General features: G+C 44.0%; 1 protein-coding gene across 1 annotated transcript in view; it reads left to right on the top strand.

The window, feature by feature from the left end:
- Positions 1 to 23,333, top strand: part of pak5 (p21 protein (Cdc42/Rac)-activated kinase 5) — a 130,188-nt gene that overhangs the window by 72,384 nt on the left and 34,471 nt on the right. The window contains exon 4 of the mRNA XM_063222151.1: positions 19,513 to 20,682. Coding sequence (XP_063078221.1) covers positions 19,513 to 20,682 — 1,170 coding nt within the window. The remainder of the gene's footprint in view (positions 1 to 19,512; positions 20,683 to 23,333) is intronic.

Raw genomic sequence — 23,333 nt, 5'->3', positions numbered from 1 at the left:
ATACACTGGTCATGAGACCATAATTTATGTGAAGAGGTTCAATACAATATATTGTCATGACTTTTTCTTTGCACACCCCTAGTTTTTAACAGAGCATCACGGTTTAACACACACACACCCTAAATCTACCATCTGGTCAAGGCAATGCCACACTTACCCTTTCTATCACACCTTACCAATTTCAGACCTACAGTAGTTGTCTCCAAGGCTATAATCATCAAGCATCTGCATGAGTGCATATCCCAAATTCAACCATGTTTTAAAACCCCTTATTGGTGGCTAGTGGTGTTGATACATTTTTGATCATTACATTATCCAAATTTTGGTCGCATAGCACCTATATAGGCTACTAGGGAGCTTTCAGAAGCCAAGAGAGCACTCTGTTTTTTCCAACTCACAGTTTAATCTCCAGAAAATGTTTGATTTCAGTCATCATAATCTACACAAAAAAGCCTATAAGCTTGACTGACAGAATCCAACAGGGCCTACATCTCTGGTACAACACCATGAACCTAAAATTATCTACAGCATAATTTACAACCGAGTAGATTTCATTATGAAGATAGAACATGTGAAATTGTACAATGTGAACACGTGGCGAACTATATAAATTGAGCATTTTTAAAATACATTTGTGCACACATGACACTAGCATGAATAAGGTGTATAACACTATAAAGGGGGTATGTGAATCCTTTCAACCAGGTTAACGCACAGGAAACCGCGCTGTCAGTGAAAAATATGATTCTTTTTTAGATTTTTTTTTTTCCAGATTCTGTTACCTCAGGACTTCTAAAATTGTGTGATGTTGCAAAAGGTGATCATGGAGTTGCAGCACCACAAAATGTGTTGCGTGTAATGTATGCTTTGAAATATGGGTAGCAGCCATCTTGTAGCCCAATAAGTGAGAAATTAGTGTGGATTTGTATGGAAATATAAAGTCCCAACCATTACAAGAGGGCTGGAGACATCAGAGGGATGGCTGAAATGCATGTTCATATACATTTGCAGCATCCACATTCCCCGCAAAAAGTTTATCCAGGCCCAGGAGGGTATATTGTATGTTCTACAAAATACAGTTGAGAAATGTGATATTGCAGCAGCTGAACATATCCTGAAAGAGTTCATATAATTTTCAGCATTTGCACCAAAGCTACCTACTTCATAATTCACTCACAATTTTCACAAACCATTTTCACTTATTTCTATATATGTTTTCGAAACTTTTTCAAAGCAGACCCCCACCACCAACCACACATTGTAATTGCCAAACAGAGCTTTCTTTTATATGGCTTACACAGTAGGATTCAATCAATCACCACATCAGCCAAAAGACATATGTCTCACAGTGAAGAGGCTCCACCAACAAAGCCTAAATGAATGACCTTCAATCCACAAAGATCAACAGTTCCGAAAACACAATAAGCATGTTTAAGACATTTTAGTCTTGTATTTTTTATTTGTATTTTTATTCATTTGGGGGTTTATGTGTCCAGGAAGGTATCATTGGGATATTGTATGTCATGTACATCAACCAGAGAATTTGACAGAGACGATAGCCAACATAGACCACAAACAGCCTGTCAAACCAAGCATACACGCTGGTGGTAACCCCTTATCACACACCCACTGTTATAACCATATAGACACCAATATGGTAATGATCAAGTCTTACACGGTTACTTCAGGTTCTCTGAAATCTCATTGCAATGTTGTTTGATGTAGTTTAGTGTTTTCGGCAAAGACTGAACACGCCTGTCGGCAGGCCCATCTGCAGTAAGAAGCCACGCAAGGAACATAAGTCAGGACATGGACAAAGATGACGTTGACAAAGATAAATATATTGAGATGGGAAAGAATACATAAATGATTTAAGTTGACATTAAACACACTGACATTGGTCTATTAAAAGTGTTTTAGGACACGATTCCTACAATGCTCTGAAGGTGATTCTTAGTATGTAGTAGCTGTTTTTATTTTATTTCCACATACTTTGGATGTTTATTATCATCGTGTAACACCTAGGTCAGCAAATAAAATTGTCCACAATATTGCAGCTACATACTAAGAATCACCTTCAGAGCATTGTAGGAATCGTGTCCTAAAACACTTTTAATAGACCAATGTCAGTGTGTTTAATGTCAACTTAAATCATTTATGTATTCTTTCCCATCTCAATATATTTATCTTTGTCAACGTCATCTTTGTCCATGTCCTGACTTATGTTCCTTGCGTGACTTCTTACTGCAGATGGGCCTGCCGACAGGCGTGTTCAGTCTTTGCAGAAAACACTAAACTACATCAAACAACATTGCAATGAGATTTCAGAGAACCTGAAGTAACCGTGTAAGACTTGATCATTACCATATTGGTGTCTATATGGTTATAACAGTGGGTGTGTGATAAGGGGTTACCACCAGCGTGTATGCTTGGTTTGACAGGCTGTTTGTGGTCTATGTTGGCTATCGTCTCTGTCAAATTCTCTGGTTGATGTACATGACATACAATATCCCAAATGATACCTTCCTGGACACAAAAACCCCCAGATTAATAAAAATACAAATAAAAAAATACAAGACTAAAATGTCTTAAACATGCTTATTGTGTTTTCAGAATTGTTGATCTTTGTGGATTGAAGGTCATTCATTTAGGCTTTGTTGGTGGTGCCTCTTCACTGTGAGACATATGTCTTTTGGCTGATGTGGTGATTGATTGAATGCTACCGTGTAAGCCATATGAAAGAAAGCTCTGTTTGGCAATTACAATGCGTGGTTCGTGGTGGGAGTCTGCTTTGAAAAAGTTTCGAAAACATATATAGAAATAAGTGAAAATGGTTTGTGAAAATTGTGAGTGAATTATGAAGTAGGTAGCTTTGGTGCAAATGCTGAAAATTATATGAACTCTTTCAGGATATGTTCAGCTGCTGCAATATCACATTTCTCAACTGTATTTTGTAGAACATACAATATACCCTCCTGGGCCTGGATAAACTTTTTGCGGGGAATGTGGATGCTGCAAATGTATATGAACATGCATTTCAGCCATCCCTCTGATGTCTCCAGCCCTCTTGTAATGGTTGGGACTTTATATTTCCATACAAATCCACACTAATTTCTCACTTATTGGGCTACAAGATGGCTGCTACCCATATTTCAAAGCATACATTACACGCAACACATTTTGTGGTGCTGCAACTCCATGATCACCTTTTGCAACATAACACAGTTTTAGTAGTCCAGAGGTAACAGAATCTGGAAAAAAAAATCTAAAAAAGAATCATATTTTTCACTGACAGCGCGGTTTCCTGTGCGTTAACCTGGTTGAAAGGATTCACATACCCCCTTTATAGTGTTATACACCTTATTCATGCTAGTGTCATGTGTGCACAAATGTATTTTAAAAATGCTCAATTTATATAGTTCACTACGTGTTTACATTGTACAATTTCACATGTTCTATCTTCATAATGAAATCTACTCGGTTGTAAAGTATGCTGTAGATAATTTTAGGTTCATGGTGTTGTACCAGAGATGTAGGCCCTGTTGGATTCTGTGAGTCACATTAGAGCTCCAATACCTCAATGTCAAAAAAGCTTATAGGCTTTTTTGTGTAGATTATGATGACTGAAATCAAACATTTTCTGGAGATTAAACTGTGAGTTGGAAAAAACAGAGTGCTCTCTTGGCTTCTGAAAGCTCCCTAGTAGCCTATATAGGTGCTATGCGACCAAAATTTGGATAATGTAATGATCAAAAATGTATCAACACCACTAGCCACCAATAAGGGGTTTTAAAACATGGTTGAATTTGGGATATGCACTCATGCAGATGCTTGATGATTATAGCCTTGGAGACAACTACTGTAGGTCTGAAATTGGTAAGGTGTGATAGAAAGGGTAAGTGTGGCATTGCCTTGACCAGATGGTAGATTTAGGGTGTGTGTGTTAAACCGTGATGCTCTGTTAAAAACTAGGGGTGTGCAAAGAAAAAGTCATGACAATATATTGTATTGAACCTCTTCACATAAATTATGGTCTCATGACCAGTGTATCGTGATACGTATTAGCTAGCAGTTTAACACTGTTGATGAGTTCAAAGGCAGCATTAATTTACGCTGCAGTGCACTCTGGCATCCTATTGCTACCCCTGCATAAGAAAGATGCCATGCATAGCGTATTGCATGTAGCCTACTGTATCGCAATGCTTATTGTGACCCGTGTATTGTGATAGGCCTACGCGTTGTATCGTGAGGTTGTTAACAATTCACAACCCTATTAAAATCACTGTTGCGTGTGTTTGACCTTTGATTTATTTTGATTCAAGTCTTTATGTAGGATCATGTCATAATGAAACATTTTGTAAAAGTCAGGGAAATATAGGCCTACAGAAATACTCTCAATGACTCCCTACAGCATTTATGACGTCTGCTGCTGCTTACAACTCATATTCTATACAGTCAACACTACGTGGCCAACATAGGCCTACAGCATTTTAAGACTTAAGGGTGCCCTGTGTAATATTTTTGGTAGTTCGTTTCCAGAATCCATGCTGCCCATTCACAAACGTTACCTTTTTAAAAGGAATACCTACTACCCCCATCAAATTCTAAGTATTCAACATGACTGACAAAATTGCACTTTTCATACATTTTGAATTTCCAGAAAGAGATATTTTCAGCTGAAAAACGTACTGTGCTTTGGTCATACTAGTAAATAGTGGTTTATTATTCAGAAAATATTCATTAAATGATCAAAGTTGGCAATAGGCATCACAGTTTTAATGAGCTGCATAGTTGCAAAACCTATACTCTGGACACTCAACGCCACCATCTTACACGCCACAGCTTTAATACCCCTGCATAACACGAACACCTAGTGCAAGAATAACATATAATTCATATTATTCATTTCAATTTTTATTTGAGAACTTGTACTGTATACCAATACTGAGGCTTCAAAACAGCCTTGTAATTTTACACTCATATAACAATGTGGCACAAAGGGTGAATAGATGAACTGTGGATTACACTGATTGTGTATGGTAGGCTATTATTTGACTATACCTTGCAAATCAGGCTGTTCTGTGGCATTAGCTTGGGCAGCCTCGATGACCAAATCTTAGAGTAGCCTTTCCCCATGATTTCAGCTTTTGCTGTGATTATGATACTATGTAGAAATTAGTGTTTTAGGCTACCTTCAATGTGTACCCTTGTGACAGTTAAAGTAATTTAGCAAAATGTGTATCAGTTAAGGTTGAGGTGAATTAGTAATTATCATTTAGCGTTTTCGTGGGTATATTCAAGTGCTTCACATTTTGTTATTAAATGAACTCGAAATATCTGAACAAAATCAGAATATGGTCATTGGCAGATTGTTTACCACACCGTGGGGAGAGATGTTTAGTGAATGATAAACTCAGTTAGGCCCATGTAAAAAGATTTCTCTTCAGTTATACATGACAATCTTTGACCCAAGTTGGCTTATTTGTTTGACTTGTAAAGTGCATTGTTTTAATCTATTGTATTAATTATTTGACTCTTAAATATGTATCTTTAATGGAACTGAAAAAACAAACAAACAATAAAACACAACTGAAGCTATTTTTTTAAAATGCAATACTGATCTAACAGTGTTTTTATTTGATGTTACTGTGGGTCTTTTGATATCACCATGGACAATTTGACATTAGGTAATATGCTTTGAGGAGTTTGTTGCAGGCATAAATGGTTTTCCTTGCAGAGTTTCAGTGTGACAAAATGTGTCCGAATAGTAGAATAGCCTATGTTTGTGTGCGGAATTTTAACAGTAGGCCTATGCGTCATGTTTCACACAAAACGTTTAAGCAATGGGAAAAGTGTTATAAAACAAGCTGTTGTAACTTTGATGTGTATTCAAAGTGAGCCATGACAAAAATCAATAGGGTACACAGTGCATGTACAAGCACAGCTGCAAATGTCATAAAGACTGTGAGATATAAAATATGAAACAATGCAAGTGTCTGTGAGCTGCTGAAACACAGTTTTTATGTTTACTTTTAATAGCCTAATGTAACTTTAACAAAATTACTATATTTCATTTCATCTCTGCTGAAAATGAAATACCATACACTCTTTTTTTTCACCACTACAAAACACAAGTTCAGCTTTGAATGATCATGTAGATATTTGGGGATTCATCTTCTCGCAAATGGGGTGTTTCCTGCTCAGAAAAATTCTGCAATGAGATGTCAACTACAATGACACTCACCAATCTAGGTGTGAGGTTTCCCACACCTACTATTTTCAGTCCCAAGAGATCAGGTTGGTAAGATAGATTAGAGAGAGATAAGGTATGATTCAATATCAGGAACACTCTAAAGGATCTCCAGAGATGGGTACATTGTGGCTAGGCATCAATAATCACTAGGTGTCCCTGCTAAGTTCCCTGACAAGCCTGTAAAAGACATGCCATCGCCAAACATGGGATTGGAAGTTCACGGAAATCAAGAGATGTACATCAGACAGATAAAAGTAGACCATGAAGAAAAAACAAAGCAAATATAAAACAGATATCAGCTCATTCAACCCCATGGTTGGCAAGCCATGTCGGTAGGTTTCCTGGCGTTTCCTGTGTTTTGAAGCTTTGAAGGGGGAATGTGATGTGCGTTGATACAGTGCATGTGGGAGGACTTTCCAGAGTTTGGGCCACCCTTACTAAGTGACCCATTAGCCGGGATGCAAAGGTTTGCAAAGGGGGGGGGGGGGGGAGGGTTGAGCATGGCTGGGTTGTATGGGTATGGAGATTTTGGAGTTATGTGACTGCTAGTTGTGAAATTTTGAGCTAATTTTGTGGTTCAGTACAAATGTAGACGATGATGGGTGTGTGACTGGGAGATAGATTGGGTAAGGTTGAGAATATGATTTTTTGTCTTATCCTGAGATTTTGACTGTGCACTGACAAAATATTTTAACCTAATTGTGAGTTTGTATCCAAGTCTTGCTAGTCAAGGGAGATTCTGGACGTTTGTTGTGGTTGACCAGGACTACAATGTAACTGTAGATTGGTGGCTGCTTTGCTGAGATGTTGAGCTAAATGTGATTACATTTACTCCAATTATTATAATTGAATTGCTTTTATCAGTATATTTAATAATAATTTATATATAAATAAAACTTTTAGTTGTGTACATCTAGACTCATAGGTCTGAGTGTTGCATAAAATCAGAATAAGAGGAAAAATGAAATGCACGCTATAACAATTTGCCAGATTCCGCTCAGCATTTTCTCAATTTTCCATACCCTACCTCTCCTGGACCCCAATGTGTTAGAAGATGATGGCAGGTGCCAAGTATGAGAGTTCGTGGTGAACAATATTCAATAAAGGAAATTCATGAGAGGTCATTCATTTTAAATAAACTAAGTAGTTTTTGCACACAAAACATTTGAAATACCTATGACAACCTCTGCCTAAAAACTGTACATCTTATACAGAAGTGTCTGAACAGAGTGGGAAGGGTGTCTTTTAAAAAAAAGAACCTTATCGTTATGTCCCTCACCCCATCGTAATTAATTTAGGTCAAAGATCATTTACATTTTTAGTCTCTATTTTTTCATCCGGTCATAACCGGTATAAACCATATCAGAGTGGTGTAGCTGTAGGTGATGTCGTTTAATATTTATTATTATTTTTGTGTGTGAGAGAAAGAAAGCGAGTGCGATAGGAGGGGTAGCCCCTCTGTAAACAAAAGTTCATTCACCCTGTTGCGTAGCGATCCCATGCTGTGTACGTATACGTAGCGAGCCACGCCGTGTACGCATGGACGCCTAGTGCATACGTAGCGAGCCACGCTGTGTACGCATGGATATGGCCCTAGCCATGTCCTGGACATGTCGTGGCAAAACACCCCCCTCATCCACACCCCCACACCCCCACACCCACCCACACACACACCCACACAACTGATAGAGAGTAGAGAGAGCCCCCTCTCGGTAAGTCACGTGTCGAGCATGGGCTATCCCTCATCACTGGTACCCATTAGTTTCTATAGGAAAGAGGATGAAGATGAGGAAGATGACTCATCTCTTAAGTATTTAGGACTTTGAGCTTATTTTGGACTTTGATTTGATCTGATGATTCATGATGAATCACTGTGACCTTTGACCTGATGACTCATTGTTTACTTAGTAAAAAAAAAGGTGGATCATATATTCTCTTGTAACAATTTTATTATTTTAAATGTATACACTCCATATGAGTCCAGTGACAATGAGGTTGAATATCTCAACAGGCTGGCTTTCATTAATGCTTTTATTCAAGATAACAGTAGTTATAGTGTGTATGTTGTTGGGGATATGAACTCGGATATCACTGATGCCAGCTCCCCATTTGCTCATCATCTGATCCGCTTCTGTGAGGATAACAACTTCACTCTGTCAAGTAAATTATTGCTACCTGCTGACACTTACACATACATTAGCGAAGCATGGCACAGTACGTCATGGCTTGACCATTGCTTCAGTACAGCTGAAGGTCACGCTGCCATTGAGAAAATGGAAATTAAATATGGGGTAGCACTAACAGACCACATACCCTTGGCTTTTTCTATTAATGTTGCAGAATTGCCATCTATAAGTAACAACATTAAGGATGTTAGTGGTAATGTATCCTCAAAAATAGACTGGTCAACTCTCACAGATGACGATTTGGTAACATATCACACAAATGCAGACCTATATTTACATAATATTCACCTCCCTAAGGAAGCCATTTTGTGTAAAGATGTTCACTGTCAAAATGCTGAACACAAGTCTGACCTATGTGCCATGTATGATGCTGTAGTGGCTGCCCTGTATGAGGCTGGAAAACCACTTGCTAAAAGGAAGAGCGCCAGGGCAAATAAGGCAAGACCTGGATGGCTTCAACATGTGGCCCCATATCAGGCTGAAGCCCGAGAAATGTATAAGCTCTGGGTCCTGGCTGGGAGACCCAGGCAGGGCCCAGAGCTCGAATGTAAAAAGCTGGCAAATGCCAGATATAAATATGCTATTAGATTTATCTCTAGAAATGAGCAAGCCATGAGGGCTGACTCTATGGCTCGTAAAATGATGAGTAACAATATGGCTGACTTTTGGAAAGAGGTGCGATCCCTTAACACCTGTAAATCTTCCCTTCCTAGTTCTGTTGAAGGTGTCTCTGGTGAAGATAACATAGCTGAACTTTGGAGAAAACATTTTAGTTCTCTTTTTAACTGTTTACAATACGAACCATATGTGGTGGATACTGTGACCCATGATGAATCAATAACAATTCTGACACACGAGGTGCATGAGGCTATACAGAAATTACCCAACAGTAAAGCATGTGGCATGGACTTCATTAGCGCGGAACATCTGAAACATGCTAGTCAGATGCTCTCCATTCTACTAGCACTCAACTTTACAGGACTGATGATTCATGGTATATTGCCAGAATCTATGCTATCTATACTGCTTGTACCTGTCATCAAGGATAAAACTGGAAAGGTTGGCTGCCTGGACAATTACCGACCTATTGCGCTGGCCAGTATATTGTCCAAGGTGATGGAAAGAATCCTCCTTGACAGAGTGAATGTCTATATTTCTTCCCTTGACAATCAGTTTGGGTTTAAGCCAAAGCATGGCACAGACATGTGTATATATGCCCTAAAAGAGATAGTGAACTTGTATAAATCTAAAAATTCAACTGTTTTAATGTGTTTTATTGATGCTTCCAGAGCATTTGATCGTGTGAATCACAAGAAGCTATTTATCAAATTAAAGCAAGGCGGGGTGCCTGGATATATTGTAAGGGTACTTGCCTATTGGTATGCACACCAGAATATGCGCATTAAATGGGGGGGAAGTATATCTGACCCTTTCAGTGTGTCCAATGGAGTTAGGCAAGGTGGCATTTTGTCCCCTGTTTTATTTAATTTGTATATGGATGAACTGTCTAGACAATTGAATGGCTGCAACACAGGGTGTATGATTGGTGGTGTTCTAGTCAATCATCTTATGTATGCAGATGACCTTGTGACCTTTAGTCCAAGTAGTGCGGGGCTGCAACAGCTTCTTAATATATGCTCTGAATATGGCGTGCAATTTGACATAAAGTATAATTCCAGTAAAAGTGCTGTTTTAATATGTAGAACTAAACAGGATAAAGGCCTTAAATTTCCTGTGTTCAGACTCTCAAATAACCCTCTTGATGTCTGCAAAAAGATAAAATATCTTGGTCACTGTATTACAGAGGATATGTATGATGATGATGACATGTATAGGCAGTGTTGTAAGCTATATGCGCAGGCAAACACTATAGCCCGTAAATTTACATTTTGCTCCACACAAGTGAAAGTGGCCCTGTTTAAGGCGTATTGCACACCTCTTTACACTGCACACCTCTGGTCTTTATACAAGAAGTCCAGCATGCAGAAGCTACAAGTTGCATACAATGATGCATTGAGAATCTTACTTAAGGTTCCCAGAGGAGGGAGTGCTAGCCTGATGTTTGTCTGCGCAGGAGTAAACACACTGCATGCACTTTTGAGGAACTTGATGCATAAGTTTACACAGCGCCTGGATGTTTCTACCAATAGTATAATGGTGGCACTTTGTAATCCATCTGTGAGTAGTGCAAGGTATACATCCAGGATGAGAGCTCACTGGACACAATGTTTGTATAGATTTTAGTCATCTTATTCTGTGCCTTTTTGTGTTGTGATGTCTAATCTGTGTGGTTTGTCATGATGTGTATATGTTTTGTGTTGATTTGGGCAAGTGCCTGTCAAATAAACTGAAACTGAAACTGAAACTGAATTGGGAAAACAGCCATTTTCTGCACAAAATCATCTGCATTCGCACACAGTAATGGTGAATGCCCACCGGACATGCCATGCGCATCACATACACAACACACATACATTGCTGGATCATTACCGCAAGCATCCACTTTCGACACACTGCTGACCGCCTACATGTACATTCCTCCCCAGGAAGTGAGACCTACCACTATAGTAGCTTCTCTGCCCTACAACGCAAAATAGTAGTAATTGCACTGTTGCCTTTGCGCAGAGCCTATGTTACAACGTTACTGTCACCAATTGTAATGGCTATGTCTTAATCTGTTACTTAAGGCGCTCGATAATGTCATAGCAATGTTGTTAGGATGTAGTTGAGTACTTTTAGCAAATGGTGAATAGGCCCTCCAGCGACCCCATCTGCAGTAAGAAGCTACATAAGAGTTATTATAATTATAATGACATATATCAAAAAGTGAAGTAAAATGATTGATCTGCTGATAATGTGGAAGTATAGAGTAGCAAAACAACCATATGTCAATAATTTACCTAAAACTACTTGGGCTGGACAACAGAACAACTTTTAACCCTTTTACTGCCGTTATCGCAAAATTGCGGCAGGTCGTGGTATTGAATTAGGTGGGCTGTCACGTCGAATAGAGTGTAAAATCTTGTCCATACTCCTTTCCACTGGGTGGCAGACATGTGGTACTTCAATCCTTTCTAAGAATTTCGACCCCTCTTAGTGCATTTTTTTCGAGTAATTTCCATCTGAAAACCCAGACGCGGAAGTTGCGTTGCAAGTCACTATTTCAAAACAAAGGAGGATCGGCGTTGTGAGATTGTGCACATAATTTCCTCTAATTCAAGCCCAAATACATTCCAAATGCAAGTTGTCTTGGTGGTTTATGTTTAGTGACATTATATTTTCTCACAAGTTGATTGTATATGTGTAGACATTTATAATATGGCCTTAGACAATGCGTCTCCTATTGCTAGCTTAGCCGTGGCTACAGAGAAGAACAGCCAATTCGAATAGGCAGTGAAATAGATCCCCTTGCCAAACACAGGGAAACATGGCGTCAGTTTTACACACATAAACAGTTTTACAAACATAACTGATCCTAACCATAACTCAATGGAAAGTTTCGGGATTGAGAGAAGTGGTTTGTTTGGAGACTTCATTAGGTAGGGGAGTTCCCATTTGAACACACGCGACGCGAAGGCGAAGCCCTGTTCCAGGCGAGCTGAACGCATGCGACTGGTTTCATTCACTGAATAAATCTGAAGCAAGTTGGCCTGCCCCCAGACGACAACTTGTCATGATGTTTTGTGTGCAATGCAATTGCGTATTTCGCCCCTCAAGTAATTGCAGCCATTATTATAAGAAAAAAGATGTTGCTGCTGAGATTGCAACACAGACGATCAATCGGCTGTTTGGGACCTCCCCTGTCAAACACAGAAACACGGTGTAGACCTAGGAAACATGATCCTGAACACAAACTAATGAACATTTTCGGGGTCATGAGAATGTATTTGCTTGGCGACTTGTAAATGGTTACGGGGGATTTCCTTAGAACATGCGAGAAGCGTTTATTGTCATCCAAACCCACAGGGCGATATGCGTAATTTCACTGAATAAACCTCTAAATAGGCAACCACTATTTATATGTCGTGCGTTTTATATGCAATACAATGCCATATGTCGCCCCTAAAGTGATTGCAGTCATCATGTGTGCATCGAAATAGGCTATATTTCACTTGGTGGTGACGTGCGTCTTCCCCTAAACTGGAGTAGGCAAAAAAGGTAAAACATAAAGATAACGTATGTCATTTCCCTCTATGAAAGACCGTAAGGAAAACCACTGCTACAAAAAATAATGGATTATCCTGTTAGACGTTGTACATCCCGTAGAAATTCGATACATGGCTTGGGGAAATATCGTTGGGTTACGGATGTAACCTTGGTTCTGTGAAGGAAAGAAAGGCTGCCAGACGGCTAGCCCAAGGGGCTGGAATATAATCCGCGCATGCGCGAGTTCTGAGGTACACTTATATCAAAACTTCATCACGTGAGTATGCCGCGCTACTGTACACAGTATATAAGTCCCAGCGCGGCATACTTCGTCCTCATAAAAATCCTGAACGCGAAGTCCAGAGCGACGACGAAGTCTGGCAGCCTTTCTTTCCTTCACAGAACCAAGGTTACATCCGTAACCCAACGTTCTGTTTCACTCAAGAAAGGCTGCCAGACGGCTAGCCCAAGGGGCTGGAATATGTATGCCCAAACGTCGCGGCGGACAACCATACGACAATTGAATAAAGACACTGGACAATGCAAGAGTCAAAGACCCTTATTGAATGTCCACATGCCAACAGGGCTAGAGTGACTGGTTAACAGAACTCAAGTTAAACACAGTCGAATATGTGACCATCTGTCACAAGCTTAGAACCAAATTCCCAAAGGATGTGGGAGATAACATGTTGAGGTTATAGAACCTTGTGAAGATCGACGGTGAAGCCCAGCAGGCCACCGGGCAACCTCTTGTAAAAGGACTCCCTTCAGGAGCGACCATGAGGTGGCTCAGAGTTAGGAGGGTGGTAGGAGTCCAACACAATCGCCTGGTTGAGATTCTGTGTTGAAAGAATCTTCGGCATAAAGTCTGTATTAGGGCGTAGGACCACACCGGTGCCTTCTGGCTGAACATGGAAGCAGTCAGGATGAGTGGACAGCGCATGTAGCTCTCCAATACGCTTCGCTGAGGTGATGGCGAGAAGAAAAATCGCCTTCTGAGACAGCCATTTTAGGTTGATACTCCCAACGGGCTCGAATGGGGGCTTCGCCAGAGCACTGAGGACAATGTGGAACTGCCATGGCGGCACAGATTGAAGCCTCCTTGGGCGCAGTCTTTGAGCTCCTCTCATGAATTGGATAGACAGAGGATTAGCTCCGAGCGTTTTGCCATCTACTCGCTTATGGCAGGCGGATATTGCAGAGAGAAAAACCTTTAGCTTTGAAGGGGACTTGCCTTCACCAAGTTTCTTTTGCAAGAATTCCAGGACTGAAGCTAGAGGGCAGGACCGGGGGCACTCATGCCACTGTTCGCACCATGCTTTGAAGGCTGCCCATCTTTAAGAGTACACAGCTCTTGTCGATGGGGCCCTAGCACACTGCAAGGTTCTTGTAACTGAGAATAACAACCCCCGAGCGAGGAGGGTGTCCCTTCTAACGGCCAGACCCACAAATTTAGGGCGGCTGGTGTCAGGTGCCACAACTCTCCCCTTGCGCAATGGGAGTTGCCATGGGGTACTGGAGAGGAGGATCTGAATCTCTGCAAACCATGGCACATGGGGGCGAAATGGAGCCATTAAGACAACTCTCAGGTTCTCCTTCCTGGTCTTCTCCAGGAATCATGGAGAGAGGGGGGAAGATCGTCCACCCCCAGTGGTGCGTCGTCTTGGTTTAAGGAAAACCAGAGTGGACTGTGGGTCGACTCCCTTGAGGCGAAAAGATTGCTGTGTGCCTTCCCAAAATGAACCCAGATCAGATGCATTGTTTCCGGGTGCAATCGCCATTCACTTGGGTGTGGCTTACCCCTTGACAGCAGGTATGCTGCTGTGTTCAGAGTGCCCGGCAGGTGCACTGCTCTGATCGAGTGGAGTCGAGTGCCTGCTTAGAGGAGGAGTTCCCGGGCCATGTTGCGTAACGCCTGGGACCTCAGGCCTCCCTGGCGGTCACATATGCTATGGCCGACATGTTGTCTGTTCGAATTAAGACACTCTTGTTCTGGAGTACTGGCAAAAAGTGCCGGAGGGCAAGATATATCAGTCTCAACTCGAGAATATTTATGTGGACAGTTTTCCAACACTCCTCTGGCTCCTACATCATTCAAGACTGCCCTCCAGCCTGACAGCGATGCGTCTGTGGTCAGAACTTTGCGCTGGTAGATTCTGCCTAGTCGTACACCTCTGCACAAATTCTGGGGTATGGCCCACTATTGGAGGGCTCATAGGCACACAGGTGGCAGAGGGACAGATTTTCCCCTGTCCAGTACTGGGTGCACTTGGGCAGGTACCACTTTGCACTGGACCCATATCTAGAAGGCCAAGGCGTACCACCTAGGATGCAGCAGCCATGAGGCCCAGCAGCCTCTGACACTGGTGAGCATGCACATTCCTCCGTCCCATGAACTGTGACCGGCATTGTTTCAGGGCAATAACCTCCTGATCCGAGAGACATGCCACCATCGTCAGAGTCCAGTTTCACTCCAAGGAAGGTGATTTGTTGTGAGGGAGGCAGTTGGCTCTTGTCTGAATTGAGAGACAGGCCCAACATTTGTAAGTATTCCATTACCATTGCTGTGTCCTGCCCTGCCTGCTGACTCTACTGGGAACATTTTAACCAGTCGTAATTGAGATAGATAATTGACTCTGACGCCCCTCTGACACAGCGGGCTCAAGGCTGTGTCCATGTACGTGTATTTGTGAATGGGATAGGCCGAAGGGAAGGACGTTGAACTCGAAAGTTCTGTCCTCCAACGCAATCGGAGAAACTGGCGATGAGCAGGGTGGACTGCAATGTGGAAATAGGCACCTCTGAAGCCTATACTCGTGAACCAATCCCCGCACTGAATCGATTGACAGATTTGGGTCAGTGACAGCATTTGAAATGCAACGGGCGTAAATACTGGTTTAGTGGCCTTAGGTCCAGTATTTCACGGAATCCACCATCTAGTTTCGGAACTAGGAAGTAGCTCAAATAAAAGCCACTCCGCCGTTCGTTGCGACTTAACTCCCTTATTGCTCCTTTCCTTAACAGAGTATTTATCTCCTCTGTAAGGCCAGCTGCCGCTCTGGATCTGGCTGATGAGAAACAAGAACACCCTTGAACATGGGTGGGCGGCGCCTGAACTGTAGCCGGTAACCAAACCTTACCGTTGAAACAACCCAAGAACTGGGAGAACACATTTCCCACACCTCCAATTGAGTGTGGGAGAAAACGTGCGGCAGGGCCACCTTCCCCACAAGAGCTGTAGGAGGGAGTACGAGAGCAGCAATAGTCATCCATCGCAAAATAGTTGCCAAAAACCAACGTTATCTGCTCCGTGGATGTTGGCAAACTGTGCCCACTGTCGCATAGGGGTAGCCGCCTCTGGTTGCTCCCACACAGTCGTCATTTCCCTGACAAAGTCCGGGGGAAGAGGTCTGAGCTCAAATCAGAATGATGGGGAGATGTTAAGCCATCTATGTATCCAGCATCAAGGTTATCGGATGCTTGCACTCATAGCAGCTCCACACTATTATCAGCACCTTGTGGGGACAGCTGCTGTGGTGACACCCTTGCAGGCTGCACTGAAGGGGCCATCTGGCGCTCTGTGCCTGATGGCGCAGCCTGGTGCTCGGGCCCTAATGGGGCTGCCTGGTGCCCAGGCCCTAGTGGCGCTGTATGGCGCTCAGCCAGCTGGTGCATCAACCACTGTTGACCGGATGCCAAGGACAAATTCCCCTTCACCAGAGACGCCATTTTATTGCTAGAACATCATAGGTCTCAGACAGTTGCTGAGGAGAGGGTTGAGTAGCTGGTATCGAACCTGAGTCCGTGGACGCCTGGGAGGATGGTGTATTATCTCATGTAGCCCTATTCACCTTACTCAGTAGAGTATTTGATGAGAAGGGGAGACCGCTCTCCCTGCCCTTAAAGCTAGTGCATGATCAGGGCTCAGACATGTCACACACAGTGTATGTCCATCTTTCACTGGCATTCTACTGTTGCAATTAAAACAGTTCTGGAATCCAGGCATCGTTTTTTTTTATTTTATTTTTTTTAACCTATATTAAAATATATAAATGTTATTATTAATATTATTATTACTTCATCATTAAGTATCATTATTATTTCAGTCACACCTTGACTTTAGGCATGAACCTGATAGCACTGTTACTGCCTGGTACCAGATATGGTTCCAGCAGAGGTGCAAGAGATGGTGGGCACTAAGTGTCTCACACTCCAGTAGCAGCACTAATCACCCAAGGTACCGACCCTGGTACCAGCGTTGATCACTCATCGGTACCGAGAATGAGATTGTTGGTTGAGTTGCGCAGCACGAGATCACGTCATGTGAGGCTGCTGGAGTAGCCTATAACATGCTCGCAAGCAACTCCTTCGACAGAGGGAGAGCGGCGGCAGGCAGCGTTGATTAGCTAGAGAGATGTCTCTGTAATCTCTTTCCTCCCTAGAGCAAACCACAACAACAGATTACTTACCTCAAGTTGAATTTCAAGTTGAATTTCAAGTGGAATTCTGGTACCAGCGTTGATCTCTCACCGGTACCGAGAATGAGATTGTCGGTGCCGAGAGTTGCGCAGCACGAGATCACGTCAGATGAGGCAGCTGGAGTATAACATGCACGCAAGCAACTCGATAGAGGGAGAGTGGCGGCAGTTTGTTACACAGGATAATTATTCCACTGCGGAACCAACGAGCCCAGCGAGTAACTTCCTCGACAGAGGAAGAGTCGCGGCCGTCCTGCAGGAGAGTTCATGCACGCAAGCAACTCGATAGAAGAGGGAGAGTGGCGGCAGAATCACAGTGAGCTACTGAACGGCGCCGAAGGTGCCCGTAGCAACATTAGAGATATAGCTAGAGAGATGTCTCTGTAATCTCTTTCCTCCCTAGAGCAAACCACAACAACAGATTACTTACCTCAAGTTGAATTCCAGGTGGATATGCGCCTCGGGGATTCCACGAGAGTAGCTTCACATGCGAAAGCACAAGCTACAGGGAGAAGCCACCGTTACTAAAAGCGGCGATAGCACACCTTAGTAAGGTGGGGATAATAGCCTGATAACGATAGCCTGGAGAGGGGCAACAATAGTCACCAGCTCTCGGACAGCTAACTGCCAGTGGGCACCTCGTTACCAGTATCAATTCGTACCTTATCAGATCGCGTGAGGGATTAAAGAGGACGAAGTATGCCGCGCTGGGACTTATATACTGTGTACAGTAGCGCGGCATACTCACGTGATGAAGTTTTGATATAAGTGTACCTCAGAACTCCATATGTGCGGATTATATTCCAGCCCCTTGGGCTAGCCGTCTGGCAGCCTTTCTTGAGTGAAACAGAACCGCGTTTTTTTTTTTTTTTTTTTACCGTTGCGCACGGCGAAATGAAGACGCATACCCTATAACGCGAATATTTTAGACTTGTTGAAAACTGGGCTGGTCGCCGTGGTTGGACTGTCTTTATTAGAGTTTGTCATGTCACTAAAGCAGCATGGAAGAGGGGGCGGAACCGGAGAGACTGGAGAGGAAAGCGCTGCGCTATGCGTGAGGGGGGATGGTGCCGCTTCTAATCGCCTTCAGATGGCCGACTTTAGGTGTTACTTATAAAGTATAGGCCTACTATAACGTGATAACGTCGGCCTAATTGGGCTGTGTGTATTTTCGATCCATGTCTGTATGCCTAACAGTAGCCTATGATACCAAAATGAATAGAAGCAGTTTATAAGTCAATAGAGCTGAGATAACAGGAGAGGTGATGCTGATTTGCTCCGCCTCTCCACCCCTTTTCCTGAAACTGATTTCACAAGGGTACACCTCATGATACAAATTAGGCCTTTTTTATGCCCATTATCTTGACACTGTGCCCATTAGTTCTGTGAAATGTAAGTGACAATCTGTAACATTCATTCACTGAGCTATGCTGATGATCATCCAGGATGATCCTATGCATACAGAGGTCATTGCCCCTGCGCCTTATCCAAATAGCCTACAGTAGCCTATATAGGCCTAGGTCACAGGTGTAGTAAAATAGGCTATCTAGGCATATATGTGTACTGAATATGTGTGCTTACCCTGTCTGATAAAGGTTTTCACAGACTAAAAAGTCACAGGTAGATGCAAACACTTTTGGCACTCCAGGCAACAACCTCCCAGTTATTCCGTTTCTTGCTAGTTATTATTATTACAATATTAGTTACAATATTTACTATATGTTAGGCTTAAAACTACTTTTTTACTTGACCATAATGTATGTGCACAACATGACAGTAATGGGATGCCACCTATTTCTAAATAAATTCAATAATCTATTGAAAATCTATTGAAAATTATCAATATTTTCCATTACTAATTAAAAATTCAAAATGGCCGCCCCATATGACGTCATAATATGCTAATTAGGTATGCATATTTACTCCCAAAATAAACTTTGGGTCTTCCTCAACATTTTTGTAATTTACAGTTAGGCTCTATCTGTTACCCCTGTCCAGCCACAGCCTGTTGAATATGTGATGCCCAAATCGAGCATTTTCACCAAAATAACATTGGCATTAAAAGGGTTAAGTCATTGTGTTCAGTTCAGAGCTATGCACAGTTACTCTCTTGTGCTTTGTAGGGCATCACTGTGGGCTTTGCTCTTCACAGGGCTGTATCTTTGGCTTCCTGGATTTTTTGGATCTGTTTCCTGTGCACAGGACCGGTGGATGCGATTTGATCCAAACATCCATTTTATCTTATTTTTGGTGTTTATTTCTTTGTTTGTGTGACACAGGTGCAGAAGCAGGGCGTGATGTGTATTGGTTGTAGTAATCAAAATGAGAATATACTGGAGAGATCACTTACCATCTGCTGTGTGTGTGTGTCTGTATGTGTGTATGTTTGTTTGTTTATGTGTTTGTTTGTTTGTTTGTTTGTTTGTTTGGCCGCCCGCCCCCCCCCCAGACGATCGTGCGTGGGAGCCGGCCCCCCAAGGACGCGTCCATCAACGGGCTGCTGGAGGAGTTCGACAGCATCTCGGTGACGCGCTCTAACTCGCTGCGCAAGGAGAGCCCGCCGGGCGCGCTGCAGGCCGGGGTGGGCGGCGGCAGCGGCATGGGCATCGGAGGCATGGGCATGGGCATGGGCATGGGCCTCAGGCAGCCCCCGCTCTCCGCGCCCGGCCTGGGCTCCAAACCCGGCGGAGGAGGTGGAGCCCCCGGTGGCCCGGAGGAGAACGGCTTCAGCACGCACAGCCACTACTACGGCCGCTTCTCCTGCGACCTGGACGGCAGCCGGGAGTTCTCCCTGGAGCCGTACCGGGACCGGGCCGGACTCGGCGGCGGAGGCGGAGGAGGAGGAGGCTCGTACGCGTACGACTACACCAGCGGAGCCAGCGCCGACTGGCCCGTGGGCCGCCTCTACCGCCACTTCCCCGCCAAGCAGAACGGCCACCCGCTGCCACCGCTGGGGCCCCCGCCGCCCTCCTCCGGCCCGCCGGGGGGCCCCCCGCTGCACCACCACCCGCACCACCACCCGCACCCCCACACCATCCGCAGCCCCTTCTACCCGGACGCCATGCCGCAGAAGAGCTCCGAGTTCGCCAAGCTGCCGCCGGACTACCACGCCTACCTGGAGTCCAAGGTGCGTCTGTCGGCGGCGGCCGGGGACGGCGGCGGCATGGGACCCGGCTCGGGCTCGGGCTCGGCCGGCACCAGAGACTACTACCGGGCCTCGCTGGGCGGCTCGTCCTCCAGCCGGGACTACGGCGAGATCCCCATGATGGGCACGCCGTCGCGCGTCTCCCTGCACAGCGACCAGCTGGGCTACGGCTGCAGCGAGGGGGGCAGCAGCAGCGACTGGGGCGGCTACGGGGCCGTGGGGCCGCCGCCCCCTCTGCCGCGCGAGGACCCGTACGAGCGGAGGCCCAAGTCCTCCTACGTGACGCAGAGCAGCCCGCAGCCGGCCATCCGCCAGCGATCGCGCTCCGGCTCCGGACTGCAGGACCCCAGCGGAGTGCCCCCCCTGTCCTCCAACGCCGCCGCCTACAAGCAAGTGCCCCAGGGACACCCGTACAACTCCTACACGTACCCACGCCTGTCGGAGACGCCCAACGCTGCACAGAACATGAGCAAGGTAACATAGGACGCACGCATGCACACACACACACACACACACACACACACACACACACGCACACACACACACACACACACACACACACAACAATGTGCAACATCACCCCACTCTCTCATACACACACATACACACACACACACACACACACACACACACACACACACACACACACACACACACACACACACACACACACACACACACACACACACACACACACACACACACACACACACTGTGTAATGTGTACTCCTACACGAGCAGTGGGGAACATTTTTCACTCGAGGGCAGTGGTGTAGTCTACTTTTTTTGTGGTGGGTATACTGTACATTTGAGCATTTTTTTTTGAAGTGGGTATACTGAATATATTTGTGCTATTCTAAATAATGGATCAATCAATTTTAAGTGAGTATACTGAAACCCCTGAAATGCGTATACCCGTGTTCTACGTAGACTACACCACTGCTCGAGGGGTCACTTGAAAGTTTATTAAGTCCTCCAAGGGCCGTACTATGAACACATACCAGGATTTCCCCCTGCACCCCGCCTATATTGAAGGAGGCCACCTTTACAACAGACCTCACCTTTCAGGTCTCCTGAAAACATAATATAACATTTTAATTGTAACTTACATGTTTTGTGAATGTAGTTTCCAAGATTGCCTTAAAATATGTCATATTTCATGTGAAACTGCATAGTATTAAAATTATATCGACGGCCTCACAGGCCACCAGTGGGCCACAGGTTCCCTACACGTAGGTCCTACAAGTATCCATGGTTGTCGGAGACACCCAAAGCTGCGTAGAACATTAGCTAGGTAACACACACACACACACACACACACACACACACACACACACACACACACACACACACACACACACACACACACACACACACAAACACACACACAAATAAGTACACACATACTGTACACCTACCCACACCTGTTGGAGATGCCCAACGCAGCACAGAGCATTGGCAAGGTGACATAACAAACAGGCACAAACAAATATGTATGCCTAGGGCCCTGACCAAATGTGTCCTCCATAGGGGCCCCAGCTGTCACAGTAGTCACTGTAAACACACAAAAAAGTAGGCTTGATCTTAACTTATGTAAAATAATCAAAGATATATATGAGACAATACACTAAAATAACACCGAATTGGATTAAACACTTAGGGTTTTCTTTTGCCTTAGCCCCTTGATGCACGCCGTACCTCCTGTGGCACACTGTAATAGACATTGAAAGTTAACTACCGCAGTGCTACACTACTATGACAGTGCACAGGGCCTTTAGTAATACATTACGACTTGGTCATTGCCATCCTGATAACAGCTTATTTATAATGCTGTGTCTTAAGGGGTTAGGACATGTAAATGTTTTTATCTTTTACCTGACATGTTTCGACGGTGTTACTTCCGTCTTCATCCCTAAGTGTTTAAGTTAAACAGTTAGACATAATGAACTTAATACATATGTTTAACAGAATTGGATTGTCTATATGGTGACTTTTGAGGGCCACATGTTGATATTTCGCCTAGGGCCCCAAAATGACTAGATCCGCCCCTGCTTGTACTATGTACCGTAGACAGGCAGATCAGGCAGAGCCCAGAGCGAGCCCACTGACCAGAGCGAGCCCACTGACCACACGGGCTGAGTTTAGCCAGGATGGAGACAAAGGCATCTCCGTAACTCACTGTGACTTTTCCATGCATCACCAACACAGCGGTGGGATCCCTCATTAAGTCATTCCTCTTTGTCATGGACTCTTTCTATCTATCTATCCAATCAATTTCATCTACCCAACCCAACCCAACCCCTCCTGCCCCCCCAATCCACTTCCACCCCTGCCCTCTCTGACTCACTCACACACACACACACAAAAGCAGCGAATCCAATCAGTTTGATCTGTGATAGAGGACATGATTGGACTTATTAGAGCTAATGAGTGCACGCTGAAGCGTGGCCGTGTTCAATTAGTCCGATCAGGGGCAGCGGGAGTCAGCACAGTCAGAACTAGAGGGATTCTGGAGAACAGGAAACAGGAAACAGAGAAGAGCAGGAGACAAAATAAGAGTCAGTCGGATGAGATCATGTAGTGTGGGACCACTGCGTTGTGGTTTCCCTTGCAACATTGGATGTGTTGACTTAATATACAGGTATTAAAAAAAACTATTGTCGCCGCACACTCAGATCTTCGTGCAGTGCTTTTAATAAGACCAATGTTTCGGCTTACGCCTTCATCAGGGTCATCTGATGGTTTTTATTGACTGCCGTGCGCACCTCACACGGTGTGCCATAGGTGTGCACAGATAGGGACGAGGTGGAGCCAAAGCACCTACCCCTTTGCCCTACCGGACAAAAACGGCCCTTTTTGATAGTTCTTTTTTGTTGTTGTTTTTTCTACAACGAATTGTGGGCTTTGGTGACATGATCATCCAGAAATGCTTAATGATTAAAAGCATGTGATAATAACGCCTCAATACAATCCCTATATACTCATGAACGGCCATCCGGGTGCTTTGCTCTTAAATTTGCGTTACGCCCCTTTATGGGTGAAAACAAACTGAATGTCTCATTGACTTACATGCTACATCGGCTAGCCTAAAACAGCCACGGCTGTTTGGCTATATTATTTGAATA

The sequence above is a fragment of the Engraulis encrasicolus genome, chromosome 18 (genome assembly GCF_034702125.1).
Source record: "Engraulis encrasicolus isolate BLACKSEA-1 chromosome 18, IST_EnEncr_1.0, whole genome shotgun sequence".
NCBI lineage: Eukaryota > Metazoa > Chordata > Actinopteri > Clupeiformes > Engraulidae > Engraulis > Engraulis encrasicolus.
The sequence above is the reverse complement of the archived record's forward strand: the minus strand, read 5'-3'. Positions and strand labels throughout refer to the sequence as shown.